Here is a 21,306-nt window from a genome sequence, read left to right on the forward strand (position 1 = left end):
AAAGTGAGTTTTTCAGAATGGCTAAGTAGAGGTACATCGAAAGGATGAAAAATATGTGTCAGCTGCAGATAGTGAAAGCGTTCCTGTGCCTTGGTGTCGTGTGTTTTGGATGTGCACCAAGAAATTAAATGTGTTCTTTAATGTTTTTCACACATTTTAATGAACAAATGAGTTTCTGTACAAAAAAACAAAAAAGGTCTGAATGCAAATGCATTTATATAAACAATACCAAACTGTGGTCTATATTCTATATGAACTATAATGAAATTATTTGATCAAGGATTTTTTTGTGCAGTTTCATAAGCAATTTACTGCAACAACAATGCACAGGTATGAATAGGACCTTCATGGGGCATCCTTAGGTATCATATGTATTACTGATACAGCTCTATCATCTTTCATAGCACTAAACAAAATTAAATAAACAGGAATTTACTTTTCAAACTCATTTAGTAAATCAGCCTCACTTTAAAAATGCATCCAAATACAAGTACATACAATTGTATAGCAAAAGTAGTTACAAGGTACAGTAAGGGCAGTGGCGTATCATCCATGGGGGCAGGATGTTCACTGCACATGGGCCTTGAGGGTTGGGGGGGCCCACTGTGCTGTGAACACCCTGCACTCATGGATGAGATGTATCAGGAGCAAAGTCAGGGATGATCAGTGCAGTGGTGGGGGCAGTTACAAGCAGCGATCTCCCTGTGTGGTTTTCAATGAAGCAGCTGAAAGCCGCTGGAGGGAGAAGAGGAGAAGCGGCTTCCAGCTGATTCATTGAAAGACATACAGGGAGATAGCTGCTTGTAACTGTCCCCGCCGCTGCACTGATCATCCCTGACTGTGCATTGGATTCCCCTTTTGTGCCCCCCCGTGTGCTTCTCAGGCCCCCTCCCCAGGTCTCTGATGCCTCATCTTCTCTGACACAGTGCCCATCCTCCACAACAATGGCAGAGGAGAGAGCCCCGATCTGCTCTGCCGCCTCCTGTCCCTGCGGGAAATTGTGTACATAGCAGCTGTGTGATGCTTCTGAATGTGCCAGTAAACCGGGAACCATCCATGTGAGTTTTTACTTCCCTCCTTTCCTTCCTTCCTTTATCCATTCCCTCCCTCCTTTTTCTTCCTTCCTTTCCTACCTCCATCCCCTCCCTTCCTTCTTTCCTCCCTCCCCTCCTTTCCTCCCTTCCTTTCTTCCTTCCTCCATTCCTTCCTTCCTTCCTCCATCCCCTCCCTTTATTCAAATGTAAAAAAAAAATAAAGAAAAATAAAGAACTACTGACACATTTCACTGCCCTACTGGCACCATCCTGCACATACTACCCACCGCCATACACTCCACTCCGTGTACATGCTACCCACCGCCATACACTCCACTCTGTACATTCCCTATTTAACATTACCACATTCTGCACTATGGAAGTCATCTCAGACACAATTTAACCACACCCATTTTAAGCCACACCCAATTTTTTAAACCCAATTTAAACCACACACACTTTTTTGCACTTTTTTCTTTATCACTGCCTGGGGCCCACTTTTGATCTTCCACATAGGCCCACTGATTTCATGATACACCCCTGAGTAAGGGAGCTTCCTGCCAACAGTTACAATAAAGAGAGATAGGGCATACAAACAAGAGGTATGTAATACATAAGCTGCATATATATTAGGTATAAGAGAAAGCAGTGCAAGAATGGGAAATAAACAGAATAAGCTTTCTCGCACTATATCCTTGCCTGAAGAAGCAACGTTTAGGGGTTTCTTGAATGTAGTACATGTTACAGTACACCAAATGGAGCGTAGAAGAGAATTTCAGAGAAATGGATAGAGTTGTGAATATTTGTACATAGTATAAAATCCTCTTCTCTAGTAGTATATTGAGAAACACATCAGGCCTTACAGGCCTGCCAAGTCAAAACCCTGATAGGAATCCCATTGAAATGTTGTGGGGTAACTGAGATGGGCAGTTCATGCAAGGAAACCCACAACCATCTTGCAACTGAAGGAATTTTGCTTGGAAAAGTTTTGAGTCAATGTTAGAGACTGGTGGGTAGGCAGGTTTGTAAAACACCTATTAGCAGCAATTTTATTGGAAAATGGAAAATAGCAACTTCTAAAACTAAGGGCATCCTTACATTTTCTTCACTACACCATTATATCTATTGATAGTTTTGACAAGTTAACACCTTTTCTGGACCACTTGATAGTAACTGTAACATAGACAAAAAGCTTATCTATCTAGATGTTAAGCGAATTTTGAACTGTTTAAAAAAAAAATTTATAAAAAGTTGAATTATTCTGTAGAAATATCATAGGTTATTTAATGCACATGTGCCTTTGTCACTGACTGAAGTTCATCAATGGCCATACTGAACATTCATCTAGTAAATGGCATCCATATTGTTCATTATTTATATTACGATTTCTCCAAGTGACAACATCATCATATAAATAATATATATATATTCTTACTTCTCCCCAGATTCCATAGTTCCAACGAGGACAAGGTCCAGAATCACAATGTCTTGATTCTGCAGGCTTAGTTGTCTCATCGCAAAAATGACTAATTCTTCCTTCACTATCTTGGCATACAACAACCCGGCGCTCAAAACCACCTGCACAAGTGCTGGAACACTATATAAGAAATTTAAAGGGAATTAATACTGTTATTAATATTAAAACTATTATTGTGTAAAAAAGTCTGAGATGAAGAAGACCTGGATACAAAGCAATGAACAATAAAATTTAAAAAGCAGAAGGTAAAAAGTTGAAAATACTTTCGAAAGAGTACAAAGCAAAATCACTATACTTCTCTGTTGTTGCACTGGTAAAAGGAAGACTATAAATGACTAGCACAAAGACCAAATTATTTACTAAAATCAACAAAAATAAGAAAAGAATTTAGGACAAAAAATGCTTAAAAGATATGTAAGGTTGGCTGAATTCACACATGTCAAATTCAGGAATTACAATTATAAAAAGATAGATGCAAAGTGTTGTATTTTTAGTAGTAAAATATATCTTACTGCTCCCCATGGTCCAGTCCTCCACTGATTCCCCCGAGCAGGCTTGTTTCTTTGGTTGATGGAGTTGTGTAGATCATTTTCTCTAGACTTTTGTGGGCTTTCTGGTTGTGGAAACAGCATTGGATGGTTATGATTACCAGGAAAATGATTGTGTATTTGACATGGTGTCATATTGCAGTCTTGTTCTACATTGGGCCTGCTCTCAGGATCGCAGTTTTCATTATCAATCCTTCCGTGATAACTTGTACAAACAACTTGTCTCATAACTTTTCCCTTTCCACATGTTACTGGGCACTGTTCAAACATAAGAATGTCAACCACAGGTTAACCCATTACATAATGATTTTTATATAAAATTATCTTTTCACCAGTACTTTTACTTACAGGAGACCAGTCACCAGATTGCCATTCTCCACATGGTGTAAAACAGCTAGAGACTTCAGATGGACGTGGTAAATATGTACAAAATGATTCATCAGCTACTCCGCCCAGTGCATCTCGACAACTGACATATCGAGCGAGATTACCCCTTCCACAAGAGGCAGAGCACTAGAATTACACAATAAATTGCAGCATGACCCTCTGCAAGAGCTGAAAGCTTTATATAAGACAGTAAAACTGGTGTTAAGTAAAATGCTGATATTTTAAATGAAAGTAGTTATTCAGTGCAAAACATGATACACAAAGATCAAATGTGTAGGTAGAACTGTGTTTTTCTCAATATTTTGTCCCCTGAAAACATTCACACTCAGTCACCAAACTCATTTCCAACCTTCCAGCAGCTATAAAGGAGGACTTTTGAAACTAAGCTCAGGAGTAGATGAAATGCGTTAGAAAGAGGGGTGTGGTCTGGGAGGAGGCAAAGCTGAAGCCTGCTTTAAAGTCTTAGAACTGGGCGGCATCGGTGTGTGCTCCTATTTCTGTCTATCTATTCAGGCAAGATGAGCCCTTTTGCAGCTGAACCAGTCAGTATGTGTGGAATCACAGGATTATAAACATTTGAGCTTTGAGGGATGCTTTTATCTTTGCATAGTTTCTATGATGGTCTAGTGTTCTAGGGAATCTAGATGTTCTATGTAGTCTAGGTTGGAAAGCTGGAGTCTATTGCAGATGAATGATTGACAGCAAGACTGTCTTTAACAAGTAAGGCACAAGGCATATTTGTTGGTGTCAGGGCTCCGGGGTGTGACCAGAGGTATGTGACTGACGCAGGGAAACGCAGGCTTCAGATAAGTTATAAACAATATAATTTATTAAAGACTAACAATACAAACATAAACGCAGTGCAATACTAAAACATAACACAGTGCAAACGAACCAAACCACCCACACAGTACATACAATGCAAGCGTCGTCAGGCAGGCCGGGTCAATAACAATCAGGCAGGTAGGTACAGGGGGTCAGGCAGAGAATGGTCGGGGTCACAAGCCAGGGATGAAACAGGAGAAGTCAGCAGAGGTCCGGATCAGGCAGGGTCAGCAACGAATCAGACAGGGACAGGAATGCAGGAACAAGATACAGGGCCCAGGAAAACCACACACCAAGGCAGAGACTGCAGGTCTGGCCATCCCTTAAATACACCTGTATAATCAACTTCAGGTGTTTGGCTCGCTGCAGGGTTGAGTCTCTGATTGCTGGGAGCACCCGCTGGCCAGCCCTGGTACTGCAGCCCACAAGGCAGGTGAGTCCCACCATTACTGGCAAGTCCATTCCTGACAGTACCCCCCCCCCTCAAGGAGCGGCCTCAGGACGCTCCAAACAGTCCTAGCTGGGCAAAATGTTCCACCGCCCGGGTCTGGTAACTGGCGGGATATCAAAGACTGGCACATCGGGCAGGACTCCGGGCAGCGGCACATCGAGCTGGACTCCGGGCAGAGGCACATCGGGCAGGACTCCGGGCAGCGGCACATCGGGCAGAGGCACATCGGGCAGAGGCACATCGGGCAGCGGCACATCGGGCAGCGGCACATCGGGCAGCGGCACATCGGGCAGGACTCCGGGCAGCAGCACATCGGGCAGGACTCCGGGCAGCGGCACATCGGGCAGAGGCACATCGGGCAGAGGCACATCGGGCAGGACTCCGGGCAGAGGCACATCGAGCTGGACTCCGGGCAGAGGCACATCGAGCTGGACACCGGATCACCAGGCGGAGCAGCGGACACCGGGCCACCAGGCGGAGCAGCGGGCACCGGGCCACCAGGCGGAGCAGCGGGCACCGGGCCACCAGGCGGAGCAGCGGGCACCGGGCCACCAGGCGGAGCAGCGGGCGCCGGGCCCCCAGGAGGGGCGACAGGCATCGGGCCCCCAGGCGGAGCAGCGGGTGCCAGGCCCCCAGGAGGGGCGACAGGCATTGGGTCCCCAGGCGGAGCGACAGGCGCGGCACATCGGGCAGGACTCCGGGCAGCGGCACATCGGGCAGAGGCACATCGGGCAGGACTCCGGGCAGAGAAACATCGAGGTGGACTCCGGGCAGAGGCACATCGAGCTGGACTCCGGGCAGAGGCACATCGAGCTGGACACCGGATCACCAGGCGGAGCAGCGGGCACCAGCCACCAGGCGGAGCAGCGGGCGCCGGGCCCCCAGGAGGGGCGACAGGCATCGGGCCCCCAGGCGGAGCGACAGGCATCGGGCCCCCAGGTGGAGCGACAGGCATCGGGCCCCCAGGCGGGGTGGCAGGCGCCGGGCCCCCAGGTGGGGCGGCAGGCGCCGGGCCCCCAGGCGGGGCGACAGGCATCAGGCTCCCAGGCGGGGCGACAGGCATCGGGCCCCCAGGCGGGGCGACAGGCATCGGGCCCCCAGGCGGGGCGACAGGCATCGGGCCCCCAGGCGGAGCGGCGAGCGCTGGGCCCCCAGGAGGAGCAGCGGGCGCTGGGCCCCCAGGCGGAGCGGCGGGCACCGGGTCATCAGGCACGACAACGGGCATCGGGTCACCAGGCATCAGGTCATCTGGCAAGGCAGTGGGCACCAAGTCACCAGGCACGACAGTGGGTTCCGAGTCAACTGGCATGACCATGGGCACTGGGTCAGACATTGGATCGTCTGGCCCGACAGCGGGCATCGGGTCACCAGGTATGACAGCGGGCACTGGGTCACCAGGCATCAGGTCATCTGGCTCGCCAGCGGGCACCGCGTCATCTGGCAAGGCAGTGGGCACCGAGTCACCAGGCACGACAGTGGGCTCTAAGTCAATTGGCACGACAGCGGGCGCCGGGTCATCAGGTACCAGATCGTCTGGATCGACAGCGGGCACCGGGTCATCTGGCGTTGGATCGTCTGACTCGACAGCGGGCATCGGGTCACCAGGCATGACAGCGGGCACTGGGTCACCAGGCATCAGGTCATTTGGCTCGCCAGCGGGCACCACGTCATCTGGCAAGGCAGTGGGCACCGAGTCACCAGGCACGACAGTGGGCTCCGAGTCAACTGGCATGACCGCGGGCACTGGGTCAGACATTGGATCGCCTGGCCCGACAGTGGGCATCGGGTCACCAGGCATGACAGCGGGCACTGGGTCATCAGGCATGGGATTGTCTGGCTCGACAGCGGGCATCGGGTCACCAGGTATGACAGCGGGCACTGGGTCACCAGGCATCAGGTCATTTGGCTCGCCAGCGGGCACCGCGTCATCTGGCAAGGCAGTGGGCACCGAGTCACCAGGCACGACAGTGGGCTCCGAGTCAACTGGCATGACCTCGGGCACTGGGTCAGACATTGGATCGTCTGGCCCGACAGCGGGCATCGGGTCACCAGGCATCAGGTCATTTGGCTCGACAGCGGGCACCGCGTCACCTGGCAAGGCAGTGGGCACCAAGTCACCAGGCACAACAGTGGGCTCTGAGTCAATTGGCACGACAGTGGGCACCTGGTCATCTGGCGCTGGATCGTCTGGCTCGACAGCGGGCATCGGGTCACCAGGCATGACAGCGGGCACTGGTTCATCAGGCATTGGATCGTCTGGCTCGACAGCGGGCATCGGGTCACCAGGTATGACCGCGGGCACTGGGTCATCAGGCATTGGAACGTCTGGCTCGACAGCGGGCATCGGGTCACCAGACATGACAGTGGGCACCGGGTCATCAGGTACCGGATCGTCTGGCTCGACAGCGGGCACTGGGTCATCAGGCGTGATAGGATCATCAGGCTGGATCAGTTCATCAGGCTGGGTACAGGCATCAGGCTGGGTACAGGCATCAGGCTGGGTACAGGCATCAGGCTGAAGTGCGGGTGCCAAGGCACCAGGCTGAACCACGGAAGGCAGGTTTTCAGACGGCAGGCTCACCGGTTTGGATACTGGCAGGATGGTACCGGTTGGAAAGAATTTCCGCTTTTTTCTGGTTTTAACTACTGGGGCACTGCAAGTAAACACAGGTCTGCAAACGAATGGAGCAGCTGAGGACAGAGAAGATGGAACAGAGGAGGGAGCAGTTGCTACAGAGGACTTCTTTACAGGGTTAAAGAAAGGATAGGTGCAGCGAGTGGGAGCAGAGGACTGGTATGTGGTAGTTAGAGTATACTGGGCAGTCACTGGGGGTGCTGTCGGGGATGCAGGAAGAGTGCCTTGAGTGGAGGAATGATGTTGTAAGCTGACTGAGGCTGGGTGCAACAAGTCTGACCATGTCTGCAGTATGGGTTGAACAAAGCTCAGTTTACACAAAGCCTGTCTGGTCAATGACTGCACTGCGTTTATACAATCTCTTAGTACCTGTGGTGAACATGCAGAATAACGCTCCAGAAAGTAATCCACATCATCCTCTAATAACCATACCAGGGACTCTACCTGGTCGGCACTAAATGGCGCAAAAATTCATCCCTACATTCGGGGGTACCAGATGAAACCAACTCAGCACAAACCTGAATCAATGGCTGCACCTCAGAGAACTCTGTGCCCTGATCTACTAGGCAATGAGCAATCCGTATACATTCTAGCAGTTCATCCCTGGGATACTCCTTCAGAGTTTGATAAGCATACTCTCTGTCATCAAACACTAGCAGAGATAAATACACAACCTCATCAAGATCCATCCTTCCCAGCAACAAGCCAAGATGGCTTCCCTGTGCAGCCACTTCTGGTCAGGATTGGCCTTGGTGTAATGGTGTCAGGGCTCCGGGGTGTGACCAGAGGTATGTGACTGATGCAGGGAAACGCAGGCTTCAGATAAGTTATAAACAATATAATTTATTAAAGACTAACAATACAAACATAAACGCAGTGCAATACTAAAACATAACACAGTGCAAACGAACCAAACCAAACCACCCACAGATAACAGTACATACAATGCAAGCGTCGTCAGGCAGGCCGGGTCAATAACAATCTTGCAGGTAGGTACAGGGGGTCAGGCAGAGAATGGTCGGGGTCACAAGCCAGGGATGAAACAGGAGAAGTCAGCAGAGGTCCGGATCAGGCAGGGTCAGCAACGAATCAGACAGGGACAGAGACAGGGACAGGAACAGGAACAGGAATGCAGGAACAAGATACAGGGCCCAGGAAAACCACACACCAAGGCAGAGACTGCAGGTCTGGCCATCCCTTAAATACACCTGTATAATCAACTTCAGGTGTTTGGCTGGCTGCAGGGTTGAGACTCTGATTGCTGGGAGCACCCGCTGGCCAGCCCTGGTACTGCAGCCCACAAGGCAGGTGAGTCCCACCATTACTGGCAAGTCCATTCCTGACAGTTGGTTTACAAACTCTGATAAATGGTACACAGTAAAGAAAAAAAAAGGGAAGAAATTCCCTCTGACTTGCATTCACATCATAGTTATTTCTGGTACTTATCTGAAATCTCTTTAAAAAATAAATAAAAGAAAAGTAGATTTTGTATATTCTTCCTGTCACAACCCATATACTGTAAGTGCTAGACACAGCAGCCTTTACAGGGTCAGATGTGTCCAGACAGTTTGCAATGTAGACCAAATAAGGATTGCATGACACTTACTGGCGTCCATGACCCATATCTCCACTGTGCATTCTTTTGTACTTGATCTGCAGGAGAGATAGTTGGTAATATACGGGACTGTACTGGACAAGGAATCCTTTCACAATCCTGCAGATATAAGACTAAAATAAATACAACTTCTCAATAATTAGAAGAACACTAACGCCAATATGAAAAAAGGCAATACTGTGTAATGTGTGCATTAGTTTGTATTTATTTATTACCATTTTATTTTGCAGAATTCAAATTAAAATAGAATATTTGCTAAGTTCTAAACATTAGATGAAATTGAGGTCAGAACAGTACTGAACATACCATTATCAAATATGAATATGATAGAGGTTGTTTGACAGTTGATGTTTTTTTTTCCAGACATTTCTGATACTAGGTTCTAGTCTTAGTGTTCTTATTATTGTTTATTGTGATATTCTACATTTCATCCCAGCTGGTGTACAAAGTTGGGATGAACACAGCTGTGACATATAATTTATGTACGTAATGTGCAGTACGTGTACTGTATGTATATGCCCCATGTAGATGTTATGCCTTATCTGATGTTGTACATTACATGCTATGCTATTATGCCCTTTTCATCTCTGCAACCACTGTATTTACATTCTCAGTGTGCTTGTAATTTTAGTTTGTGCAATCTCAATACACAGTTTGTTTTAATTAAAAAAAAAAAAAAAAGAATATTTGCCTGACTGTCCGTTGGTCGAGAAGCTGCATTGCATTCACGTTCATCCAAACCTGGCTCATAAGTTCCTGTACTACACTTTACAGTTCGAAGTTGGTAGCCTTGTCCACATGTAACTGAACACTGTTACAAAACATAATTACAGTATGAGTGGTCATTTTTAAGGCGTTCAAGAATACTCAACTAATCAGATATTACAACAGAAGACAATAATATGTAGGTATTTAAAAAAGAAAGAAAATTGTATTGCTAACATCGGACTACCAAAAGTGTTTTTATTCTGCTGAGTCAAATGGCAGAAGGAAACTGGCAAATTTACCTTTGTAAAAAACTTGTGTAAAATAGGTACAAAGTAGGCATGTGTACATTATAAAACCATCCTAACTAAATATACAGTGCCATTTACACAATGTAAATCATGAACGAGGCATATATTCAATTTATACATACTTGTCCCCATGGTCCCATATGCCAATAAGCACATTCTTGAAGCTCGCAGGATATAACTGACTCAGGTTTGTTGTTTGGGTCACAATAATTGTCTTTCAGTTGTTCATCATTGGACTGACACATCACATGACGACGTCTGTTACCTTTTCCACATGTCACCAGGCACTTAAAAATAAAAACATAAAAAAAGTCATAAAAAGACTTTAAGCCTGAAATTTGCACTATGGGATATATGGAAGCTGCTATTGCCATAGACTGTCCCATTTTCAAGGGAAATATCCCCTATCTTAATGAATGAAGTGAAGCTCTGCTAACTTCCATCATCCAATTATGTGCTATGGCACTGGTGTCTTTTACTGTATTTTACATGTGTGTTGATATGCAGTGTAACACTCATATATCCATATGTGAATAAGTTCTAAATTTCCAATACAGCACTAGAGAATGAGGGACTGTTTGCTACAGTAATAGACCATTAGGCTAAGCTTTATTCAACAATGACCACAATCACTGGATCTAACTAGCCTATCGCAGACTAATGTTCAATGCCTATAGTGCAGTCCTAGTTTGTTGAGCATGTTTATTATAAAAAAAAAAAAAAATGTTGTGCCTTCTGCTCTTATACTGTACACCACAGAATGCATATGGACACATTTTATAAAAAAAAGATACTGAATAAAAAAAAATTATATCACCAGCATGCTAGGCAATAACACCTGCATGCTCCAAGCTATATCTACAAAAATGTGACACACTGTTGTATTAAAGTCATATGTACATATGTACCTGTATGTACAGGTGTTTATTATTGGAATCTGTTTGCCAACCAAATGCATATGTAATCTCTTGAACTTCTACACATGAGCACAAGGTTCCCCATACATGGATCATTGAGATTTCTAACAAAATAAGATTTTTTGCAGGCTTCTATAAAAACAGTCTTTTTCCGATGTGTGCAATTAAAATTACTAACAGTTGTTGCAGAGACCCAAAAACAGTAGAGAATATAATATTAATTCTGGGGTTTAGCTGGCATATGATCAGATGCTGCAGTGTAGAATCTACTGCAAACTATCATTGTTAGTGAATTCTGCAAGCATACAGTTTGCTTGTTCAAGCAATAACTGATTGTATGCAGATAACTGTTTGCATTATCTGATTTTTAGAACACAGTCATAAATTTGGGTATCATGGGTGTTGTGTCACCAATGGTATCAACATAGCACTGTTAAAGCTCGACGGCTGCCTACATGCTAGCTGTCCCTTTCCACAACTGCCTGCGTCCCCTGCTTTGCAGCTTCCCCTCACTTTGTTTACTTTTTATTTCGAAGGACTACATAACCCATGGTAATATTCTGCCTGCAATATAGTGATTCCTATACTGACTCCACCTCCTTTAACTTCTGAGCACCTCTGTAGTTTAGAAGGCAGGCTCAGTAAACTCTCTGCCACAGCGGTGCCTCTTAACAGGGAATAGTGAATATTTGTCACAGCATTCAAGGAAGTAAATGTGTGAGGATCTTCACAAAGTTTACAAACTTCAAGATTGTTCAGATCAATAAGAGTAGGCAAGAAATGATTGAAATACAATGGGGAAATTAATATATGATTTTATATTTTGACCATATATATGCTTTTACAGAATTCAGTGTTCCAGTCTGACAGACCTAAAATCATCTGCAGTAAGGCGTGCTAACACAACATACTTAGTAGTAACATTCAACACCTTTAGAATATGTTTGTCCATAAATCCTACCTCACTCCATTCACTGCTAATCCAGACAGGACAAGAATGTTCATTACAGGTCTGGGTTACAATTTTATGATCTTCATTGCACTCTCGATCAACCAAACGGTGTCCAAGGTTGTTCATACAGTAGGCTTCCCTGGATTGCATGCCATTTCCACAACTTCGAGAGCACTGTAATATGCATTTATCATTATTTATAATACACAGTTCCATGAAACATAGATCAGAAAATATGTTTAACTACTGTAAATAACGATCTCATGAAATTCATATGTAGCCCCTTAAAGTCCACCCAAAAGTGATATTTTAGTAGATGGATCCTAACAGGTTAAGACGATCCCTGGCTTCTATGTTCTGGATACTCCAACAAAGGGATTTCCCACCCACATTTCCTGACTCAGTTCCTGTACACCTGGGAGTTTTGGATGTCATTGTCCAATGTAGTAGTAGCCAAAATGTTCTAGAATGTTATTTTACATTCTGAATTTACAAAAAGGAAAATTCCAACAAGGTGATTGGGAGACCCTCATAATGGTCACAGCAGGTGCGCAGACTCACAAGAAGTGCAGAATTCACACATATAGCATTGCATACAGAGAATCAATTAGTTTAACTGTCCAACATATATTAAAAATGGAATATTTGTTTTTGATTTAGGGCTGATCCTTTACATTAGGAAAGTATGAGACAAAATGTTACAAAGCTGGTTTATTAATGGGCTTATCTTGGAAAGAATAACTATTTCCATTTAGTTAGAAGGGGAAGTGCTTCAGTGATATACAACTCTGAACTCATTCGTTTCCACAAGTAAGCGAAGGATAGTTTGAAGCATTAAGCCAGCCATACAATATGCAGGCTTAATGAAAAAAATCTAACAGAATCCTCTATACAGCACAGATGGATGAGACTCTCAAATCGATTTCTCTGTAAGTGAAAAGAGTTCAACTTCTGGAAAACCATTTAAAGTGAGCCTGTACTCAGCTAAAGACAAATGTGGTCACTGCCCAACACACTGTCTGCTCTTACCTTCCTAATGTCTCCATCCTTCCTGTTAAGCCAATAAAGAACCTAAAACTATGCAAAGACCAACTTTCTGAAATGTAATATTCATGTACACTCACCAACCTACACATAGGAATGCTCAGGCCTAGCAACTCACCACTAATGCTTCCAGCACTCAGCTATGAAAGGTGGGAGTAATGCAAATGAGCCTCATACCCTGAAATTCATGTTGTCAAAGAAGAAATATTTTTGACTTGAAATAGTTCGCTTTTTTAATTAAAATAGTAGGCTGGTATAGGTACAGCAATGACATACTTATCATATGGCAAGGAACAAAAAATGAAGTGGAACATTTATAAAGAAGTTCTATGTAAACACTTGCAACGTGAAATTTACAAGTACATATAACACTAAGGTCACTTTTCTAGATTTAACTGCTGAATTTGGAAATTATGATACCCAGGGGTCTAGATTATTTAGAAAACCTACTGAACGTGTGCTAATAATCCTTTACATGCAAAAACATCCACAAGGAGGCAGCAAAGTTGAATGAGAGTTTCCTCAAATAGGGATATAGGAAGCATTGGCGCCATGGAGCATATGTAATGACTATAAACAGTGAATGAGACAAATTGCTTTATGGTAGGAAAAAGAAAAGAGATGATAGAGTAAGACAATGTCTACCATATACAAGTGTATCATTTAAAGTGCAGGACATTTGCCAAAAGCATTGGCATATTTTAAAGTATAACTGAATGGTAAGAAAACACATTAGGGACATTCCCGGCATTACCTATCAAAGGGCCAGGTCTATCTGCATTAGTACATAGTTCCCTAGGATGGCTGAAACAAAAATTCTAAAAAAAATAGTCCCAGCAGATTGGGGAACTGCATGTACCATGCCCTCCAGCAGTGAATGACAATTTGAGTTCTAGTCCTGTCTTGAAAATTTTTGGAGCTAAACTTGATTGCATTTTTTGCTGATGTATTTTAAAATATACGTTTTTAGGGTGGAACATGTAACATGTTCCCATACCTGCAGCCACACCCCCCCTCCCTGTGACAGATAGTACGGGGAGAAATTTCCCCGTACTATCTGTCAGATTTGAAAATAGCGAGGAAGTGCAGGGCTCCATCCACGCGGCTGCATCATTCATTCACAGACTTCCGTGAATGAACTACAAGTCCCGACAGCCCTAGCAGCTGCGGGCTTGTAGTTTTCAATGAACTACCATGGTGCTGTGGAGCACCGTGGTATTTCATTGAAGCTTCCTGTCAGAATATCTCCTTGGCCGTACATCTCTGTATGGCAAGCAGATATTCTGACAGGTCTGCAGGAGACCTGCATGGCATCAGCAATCTACTGATCACTGGTGAAATGCTTTCCAGGCTCCTTTGGGCAAAAATAATACATTCACATCCTTTAAGCCCTGGGAACTATTTATCTCATGATTATTACAAATTATTATTAATATGAAAGGTGGACCACTTCACTGATTCAAACATGGAAAAAGTATACATTACTGAAGTGTTTTATGGATTGAGTTGTTTGGATGTGGTTATCTTTGTGTATATCTCCACAGTTGAGGGCACAGGTGGTAGCGTCAGATACTACTTGGCTTGAATTGCTCTCCCAGAGGTTATGTGGACTGGGAGTCACCAGACCATTTCATGCATGCACTGTGACATCATAGGTCACGATGGTGTAATGTATGCAGAACTGGGGAGGAAAAGCATGGTAGTTCAAGGCTGTTGGAGTTGCCTTCGGCATGCGAGGTCATATGGTTGACATCTTCGCAGCTTCTGCCATAAAGGGGGACCAACCAGGACCTATGGGGCGATCTTTGACAAAGCAGGGTGTGGCCGGCAAAACTGGTTGAACACCTGTTTTGGCACCCGCCTTATGAAGGAAGCTATTATACCGTTATATATTAAACTCAGTATTTTTTTCATTTGATTTAAGATAATAATTGTTATTGCTATAATATAACTGTTCATTGAAGTCTGACATTGGTATGTTTGTCTTGTTTAGTTTTATGAAATAAAAGCACTAAGGACTCAGGACTGGTGAAGGCCTCGTAGGCCTATAGCCTGGGTTTATGCTTTTTTTATGTTACAGATTACATGTATGATTGCTGTGCACACACCTGGGACCATTCCGAATAACGCCAGTTGACAGAGAGGCAGTCCCCATGGCAAGGTTCTCGATGTGCAGGTTTAGGATAGCTGTTACAGTACTTATCTTCTACTGGAGTGGTCAAGCCTCTTACAGAAGAATATTTTATGCAGCGTATATCTAAGGATCGATGTCCAGGTCCACATTGTGATGAACATTCACTTTTACTAATCACATACCACCTGTAAACATAATCCATTAGACAGAGCCAACTCAGTATTATTTGATGCATATTTATATAACCACTATACAGGCTGTCCACTCCCTGTGCTAAAGTAAGTTACTGATACATCACTCTAATCATTGTATTCTCTGACTCTCTTTTAATGGAGATAATGCTTTACAAATGAATGTTTTACTGGTCAAAGGCTTGTAATTCTGTTCAGCCAGTCACCTCTACTAAGTCGGTAAACTCTGTGCAGACTACCTTGGAATATGGAATATAAGTTGGTCAAAAACCCATTTTGATATTTGTCCACTGAATAAAAGAGTCCAGGCTTGCATCTGGAGGGGTTTATGCTCAGCTTGGAGGGGAGTCAAGGACTTAAATACAGCCAGGACTAGGATCCAGGATCCTTCCCAAGCACATAGCTGTAGTACTATACAATTTGATCAACAAGAGCAATTCACTTAAAAGGGAAAAAAAAACAAAACAAAACTGGAGAAGCAAAATTGGGTAATAGTTTGCTAAGCAATCCAATTCCTTTAGGTGTGGATGAACCTAGAAGGGTTTTTCACCAACAATGGAACTCCCATTGAGGTGGGATACTTGAAATTTACAAATCAGCACAGACTTCGGAGAACAGCAGAGGGCCAATTCCATAAGCAGGAAATTAGATTTCTGAAAGCATTCTGTATGCAAACCGTGTTTGGAACACCTCCATATTGACATGCTAAAGGGAGTAACATTTGAATTAAAGTTTGACAATTTTAGGAAACTACAATTTCTACAGACTGAAAGGCATATGAGCTTTTATACTTGAGGAGAGTATATCTTCACTTGCCAATTGGTCCGGTTGGGTATTGCCTATTTGATGACTGCCTGCACCATCCTACCTGAGGAGCCACCAGTTTGAGGGATCCAGAGGTAATCTATATTTGCTTTGTGGCCCTGCGGGGTCGTGAAGTGGAGGTAAGAGGCCATTGCAGCCATACTGCTTGGGATCACGTTTGAAGGGTGCGGTTACTCACCTGCACGTATTGGAAATTACAGCATTTGTATGAACTGTGGACACTTCATTTTGCACAAAGCATTTGCTATTTGCTTGGCTTCTCCTGTAGATACTCACTTGGTCTTCACTGGGTACCCTTTGGGTACTAGGGGTCACTATCTCTTATATATCCCCATGTGGATTTGGGTCATCTGTTGCCCCGTTTGTTAAGGTCTATTTTTCAGTATTTTACTTTATGTAAATCACTTCTAATACCTCTTGAGTGTTTATTACTAGTTATAGCGCTGCATCACTTTTATATTTATTTTTACGATTGTTCCTATTTGGTATAGGTTAGATGCTGGCTGCTCTTTAGTTAAGTTTAGTATCTACCATAAAAGCGCAGGAGGACATTTTTATATTTTAGCTGCACTCCACAGATTGTCCTTATACCATCTTTATTAGAATAGTAAATCCATAAAAGCAGTCAAAACTAACAGTGGAGGGAGAAAGAAATGGTTGACGCATTTGAACTGTGCTCAGCACCTACTCATAACCTGAGTACTCATACCATGGGTACAGCACAAAAAGTGTGAACCGTTTCTCTCTCCCTCCACTATTAATTTTGAATGCTTTTATGGATTTACTATTCTAATAAATAGTGCTTAGCTCATTGATATTAAACAAGACTACTCAGCATTGAACTTTTCAGGCATAATGTAATTACTTAGCAAGACACTATTTAAAATTCAGTTTAATTGTACATTGATAACGAATGCAAGAAGAAATAATGAAGGTTTATTGGAGTATACAAGTATCCTATATGTATATTTACCTTAACTGACAGTCTGTATTGCATGGCTCGGTTATGGATTCTGGGCGAGGTAAATTCTCACATCTCTGCTCAGAAACAACAGCGTGGTCATTTCTACGTAGGCAAGTCACCTTTCTCTTGCGAACACCTAAAAGTTAAATATATTAAATTAAATATGTATATTTAAAATGGGTATCTTCTTTTGGGATTTCAACTGCTCTGCAATTTCAAGAAATCTTCCTATATGGACAGTGACATCATATCCATTGATGTGGAAGACAGAGGAAAGGTATCAGATAATTCTTAATTTCTTCTTCTTCAGGTTCCTTTTGTACATACTCAGAGTTAGTGATGTTTACAGTGGGAGGAGGCCCAGACATTATAAGCAGATCTTACACTGTACTCCAATGTCTGCTTTAAAATGTAAAATACTTGTTGCTGTAATTTCTGGGGATAGTTCTATGAAGAACAGTATGCACTAACCTCTAAATTCTGTACAGAGACTGCAATAACAGTTTTGTGTCACAAGGATGTGACATAGGAATCAAGAGCGTGGGGGTTGTAAACAACCCTATTTCAGGATATTATGCTGCATTTACTGCAGCACAGTGTATTATAGATTTTGCAGTGTGTTATGTACAGGCTCCATTTTGATATGGAAAAAGCAAAAACAACAATAAACAAATTATATTAGTAGAAAAAAACATGTGTTCCTTCTATCCCTTACTGTGACCTCAAAAGGGAACAAACCTTTCTCATACAACTGAATGACATAAATGTTTTTGCACAGATCTTATAGGGTAAAAAATCATAAAGTAAGTGCCTCCTTTATTTTCTGAAACCATGTATATTAAATTGGTATTTGGTGCTTCACCTATAGTATGTTTATATATTGGAGTGATTTGGATCATGCTTAAAAAATAATGTACATTAAGTTTGTATAATAAGATTATAAAAAATATATTGATAGAAATATTAACATATACAAGGCTTGGTTTTTGCTTTAACAAATAAATTAATCTATAAAAATATTAAAAAGGACATTTTAATGGCCTTGAGATTATTTAATTTTTATTGCTTAAAGCTTAACCCCACTTTACTCAATTCTGTATAAAAAAAAATTATTTAATAATATTGTACATACAATTTTTGCAATCCATGACAACTTAGCTAAAGAGACAGCACAATTTGCTTTACGGCTCTATTTTTCTGACTGAGCGTTTTAATTTTTTTTTTAAATATGTCCAAATCATTTGTATATATTTTGAAGACTACTGTAGGTAGTTACTTTATGATTTATGACTGCACAAGGCTTGCACAAAAACATTAATATCATCCCATATGTCAATGAATAAATTAGTAGAAAAGAAAGGCGCACAGTATATATTATAAGGTAAAAAGTTAAAACTCAGGCTTATGGAGGCTAACTGATTTACAAATACTCACATGATAAAATCTGTAATTAACCACTTCAGTTATCCAATCATGTGCAGATAAAATAAGTAAACAGGGATTTCCTCTTCACATAATTGGATAACAAAGTGAATCTTCTTACATTTTATTGCATTAACATTCTCAAATCATTTAGTAAATTAGCTCATTGGTCTAAGAACCTACTTTTTACATATCTATAAGTTATAAAAATTGATATAGGTGTATGTAAAACGTCAGCATTTACATAGCAACAGCGTTTTAGAAGTTCTAGATCATTATCGTAGACATTACCAATAAAGACCTCTATTTTCATGTCACAAATTATGAACTAGTAAACATTTACATTTTATGGCATGCATTACAAGATTTAAGTATATCTTCAATTTAATATTTTAATTTGTGCCTAAACATGTTTAAATTACAAAACAGAATTGTTACAAAACAGAAATTTGCTTCAAAGAGGAGCTTGATATCAGTACCTTGGCATATGTTATTGCAGGGTTGCCAAGGTCCATACCAATCCCAAGAAAATTGGTTACTTTTATCTTCAATGGGAATATTAAAAGTGTACCGTACATCAGGATTGTATAAATTCCCAACACATAAGATCTGAAAAACAAACATGGACCAGCAATATTTATTATCCTTAAAACAAGTACTTGTAACAAAATAAGAAAATAACTTAATTTGGTCCTGAAAGCTAAGGAGAAAGCATGCTGCTTTTAAATAAAGTCTAATGCATATCATGTACACAAATCACAAAAATAAATGAACATCTAAACTGGTGGAGCCTAGTGACGTCACTTCCGGTATTGTGCAAACCAGGAAGTATGGTAAGAGGAACCATTTTTGTCATTGGAATTACTGTTTGGCACTTTGTGAGTGGATTTTAATAGCTTAACCACTTCCCGTCCGGCCCATATACATAAAAGGCCAGACGGGAGCAGTGCAGGAGCGGGTGCAGTGCATAAACGTCCTCCCGCTTCAATGCCAGTGCCCGCGGAACACCGATCGCTGTACGGGACCTCTGTGTGAGGTCTCGATCATGTGATCACTGATTGCCAATCACTTGCTGACATCATTGCTTACTACTAGTGAAATCTGTGAATGATCACAGAGGTCACATGGTACAAGCCTTGTACCATGTGACAAGCTGTGACCAATCACAGCTCTCACAGTATTTCTTAATGGCTGCAAGAATGCAGCCAGAAAGAAGAAGAAATGATTGCTTTTACAGCCTTTATGGGTGTAAAAGCCAGCAGTGTAAAAAAAAAATCTTCATCACCACTTCATCACTATGGTGACACTGTACTGCTAGGGTGACAGTATGTTAAAAAAAACATAAATAATAATATACAAAAATAAAATAAAAATGTAATAACATTTTTGGGAAAATTATAATTTTTGGTTATAAGCTAATTTGGGGTTTTTTTTGCTAAAAAGATAGATGAATACATTTTGGCCAAGATTTATGAAGAAAGATTATTTATTTTCAAAATTTTATAAGAAAACACTTTTTTTTCAAAATGTTTGGACTTTTTCATTTATATAGCAAAAAAAAAAAAATCCCAGTGGGTACAGTGTTGCATGACAGCACATTGTCATTCAAAGTGTGATAGCACTGAAAGCTGAAAATTGGCCTGGACAGGAAGGGGTTGAAAGTGTCCAGACTTGACGTGGTTAATAAAGGAAATTGTTTTTATGGGGTTGCACTATGATTTGTCCTCTTTTGCCCTAAGCATTTACCATCTCGGTGGGAAGCTGAAATCTAGTCTCTTAACAGCTTCCCGACCGCCCTATAGCAGAAATACTGCTACAGAGCGGCACAAGTGCACAAAATCACACATATATATATATATATATATATATATATATATACAGGGGCGGACTGGCAACTGATGGGGCCCCCGGGCAATAGAGGATCATGGGGCCCCTGTGTCCTTGCCCAAACTCAAAAAAGCCTATGAAAAAGGTACCAGGGGCATCTCATGGGGCCCTCTACTGACCCTGGGCCCTTGGGCAGTGCCCAAGTTTCCAAATGGTCAGTCCACCCCTGTATATATATATGTGATTTTGCATTTCCGGGTAGGGAAATTCACGGCCGCAGCTGTCAATCACCAGGTCCCGGTAATTGCCAAGCATCTACGAAGGGGAGGAAAACTGTTTGTAAACAAAACAATTCACCTCCCTGTAAGCTCCTGCACACTGCTTTGGATGGCTATGCTTACAGTGAAGCACAGGGACACAGACACAAGTAAAACAGTACACAGTTAACCCTTTGATCGCCCCTCATGTTAACTCCTTCCTGCCTAGTGCCAATAGTACAGTGTCAGTGCTTTTTTTTTAGTACTAATCACTGTATTGGTGTCACTGGGGATGTCAGTGACACCAAGTCGGTTACCCCCAGTGTCAGAATGCCCGCCACAGTCCCGCAATAAGTTGCTGATCACTGCCATTACTAGTAAAAATTTAAAATTAAAAAAAAATTTCAGTATATATACCGTCATTTGTAAACGCTATAACTTTCACATAAACCAATTCATTTACAAATTTAAAATGCACAGGTGATCAAATACCACTGAAAGAAAGCTCAATTTGTGGGGGAAAAAAAGGCCGGAAATTTAATTTGGGTGCAGCATTGCATAACTGCGCAATTGTCAGTTAAAGTAAAGCAGCACCATAACGCAAAAAATGGCCTGGTCAGGAAGGGGGTAAATCCTCAGGAGGCAAGTGGTTAAAGGGCCAGTAGCAAGGAAATAGCTACTAAGGGATAGCGGTGCACAAGCAAAAGATTCACCAACGTTTATAATGCTTATGACCTATATGATATTTGGGTCAAGGAAGAAGGTGAGTGAATGGCCACTCATTG

The 21,306-nt window shown here is 42.5% G+C and overlaps 1 protein-coding gene across 1 annotated transcript in view; it reads right to left on the reverse strand.

Moving 5' to 3' along the window:
* Positions 1–21,306, reverse strand: part of ADAMTS20 (ADAM metallopeptidase with thrombospondin type 1 motif 20) — a 298,171-nt gene that overhangs the window by 108,667 nt on the left and 168,198 nt on the right. The window contains exons 18-27 of the mRNA XM_089674002.1: positions 18,917–19,046; positions 17,025–17,151; positions 15,010–15,220; positions 11,867–12,031; positions 10,111–10,275; positions 9,664–9,783; positions 8,964–9,071; positions 3,408–3,572; positions 3,024–3,317; positions 2,470–2,631 (exon numbers count right to left, since the gene is read on the reverse strand). Of these exons, the coding sequence (XP_089530128.1) occupies positions 2,470–2,631; positions 3,024–3,317; positions 3,408–3,572; positions 8,964–9,071; positions 9,664–9,783; positions 10,111–10,275; positions 11,867–12,031; positions 15,010–15,220; positions 17,025–17,151; positions 18,917–19,046 (1,647 nt within the window). The remainder of the gene's footprint in view (positions 1–2,469; positions 2,632–3,023; positions 3,318–3,407; positions 3,573–8,963; positions 9,072–9,663; positions 9,784–10,110; positions 10,276–11,866; positions 12,032–15,009; positions 15,221–17,024; positions 17,152–18,916; positions 19,047–21,306) is intronic.

The sequence above is a fragment of the Staurois parvus genome, unplaced genomic scaffold (genome assembly GCF_062004578.1).
Source record: "Staurois parvus isolate SC_StPar_1 unplaced genomic scaffold, SC_StPar_1.0 ptg000147l, whole genome shotgun sequence".
In the NCBI taxonomy this organism is placed as follows: Eukaryota; Metazoa; Chordata; class Amphibia; order Anura; family Ranidae; genus Staurois; species Staurois parvus.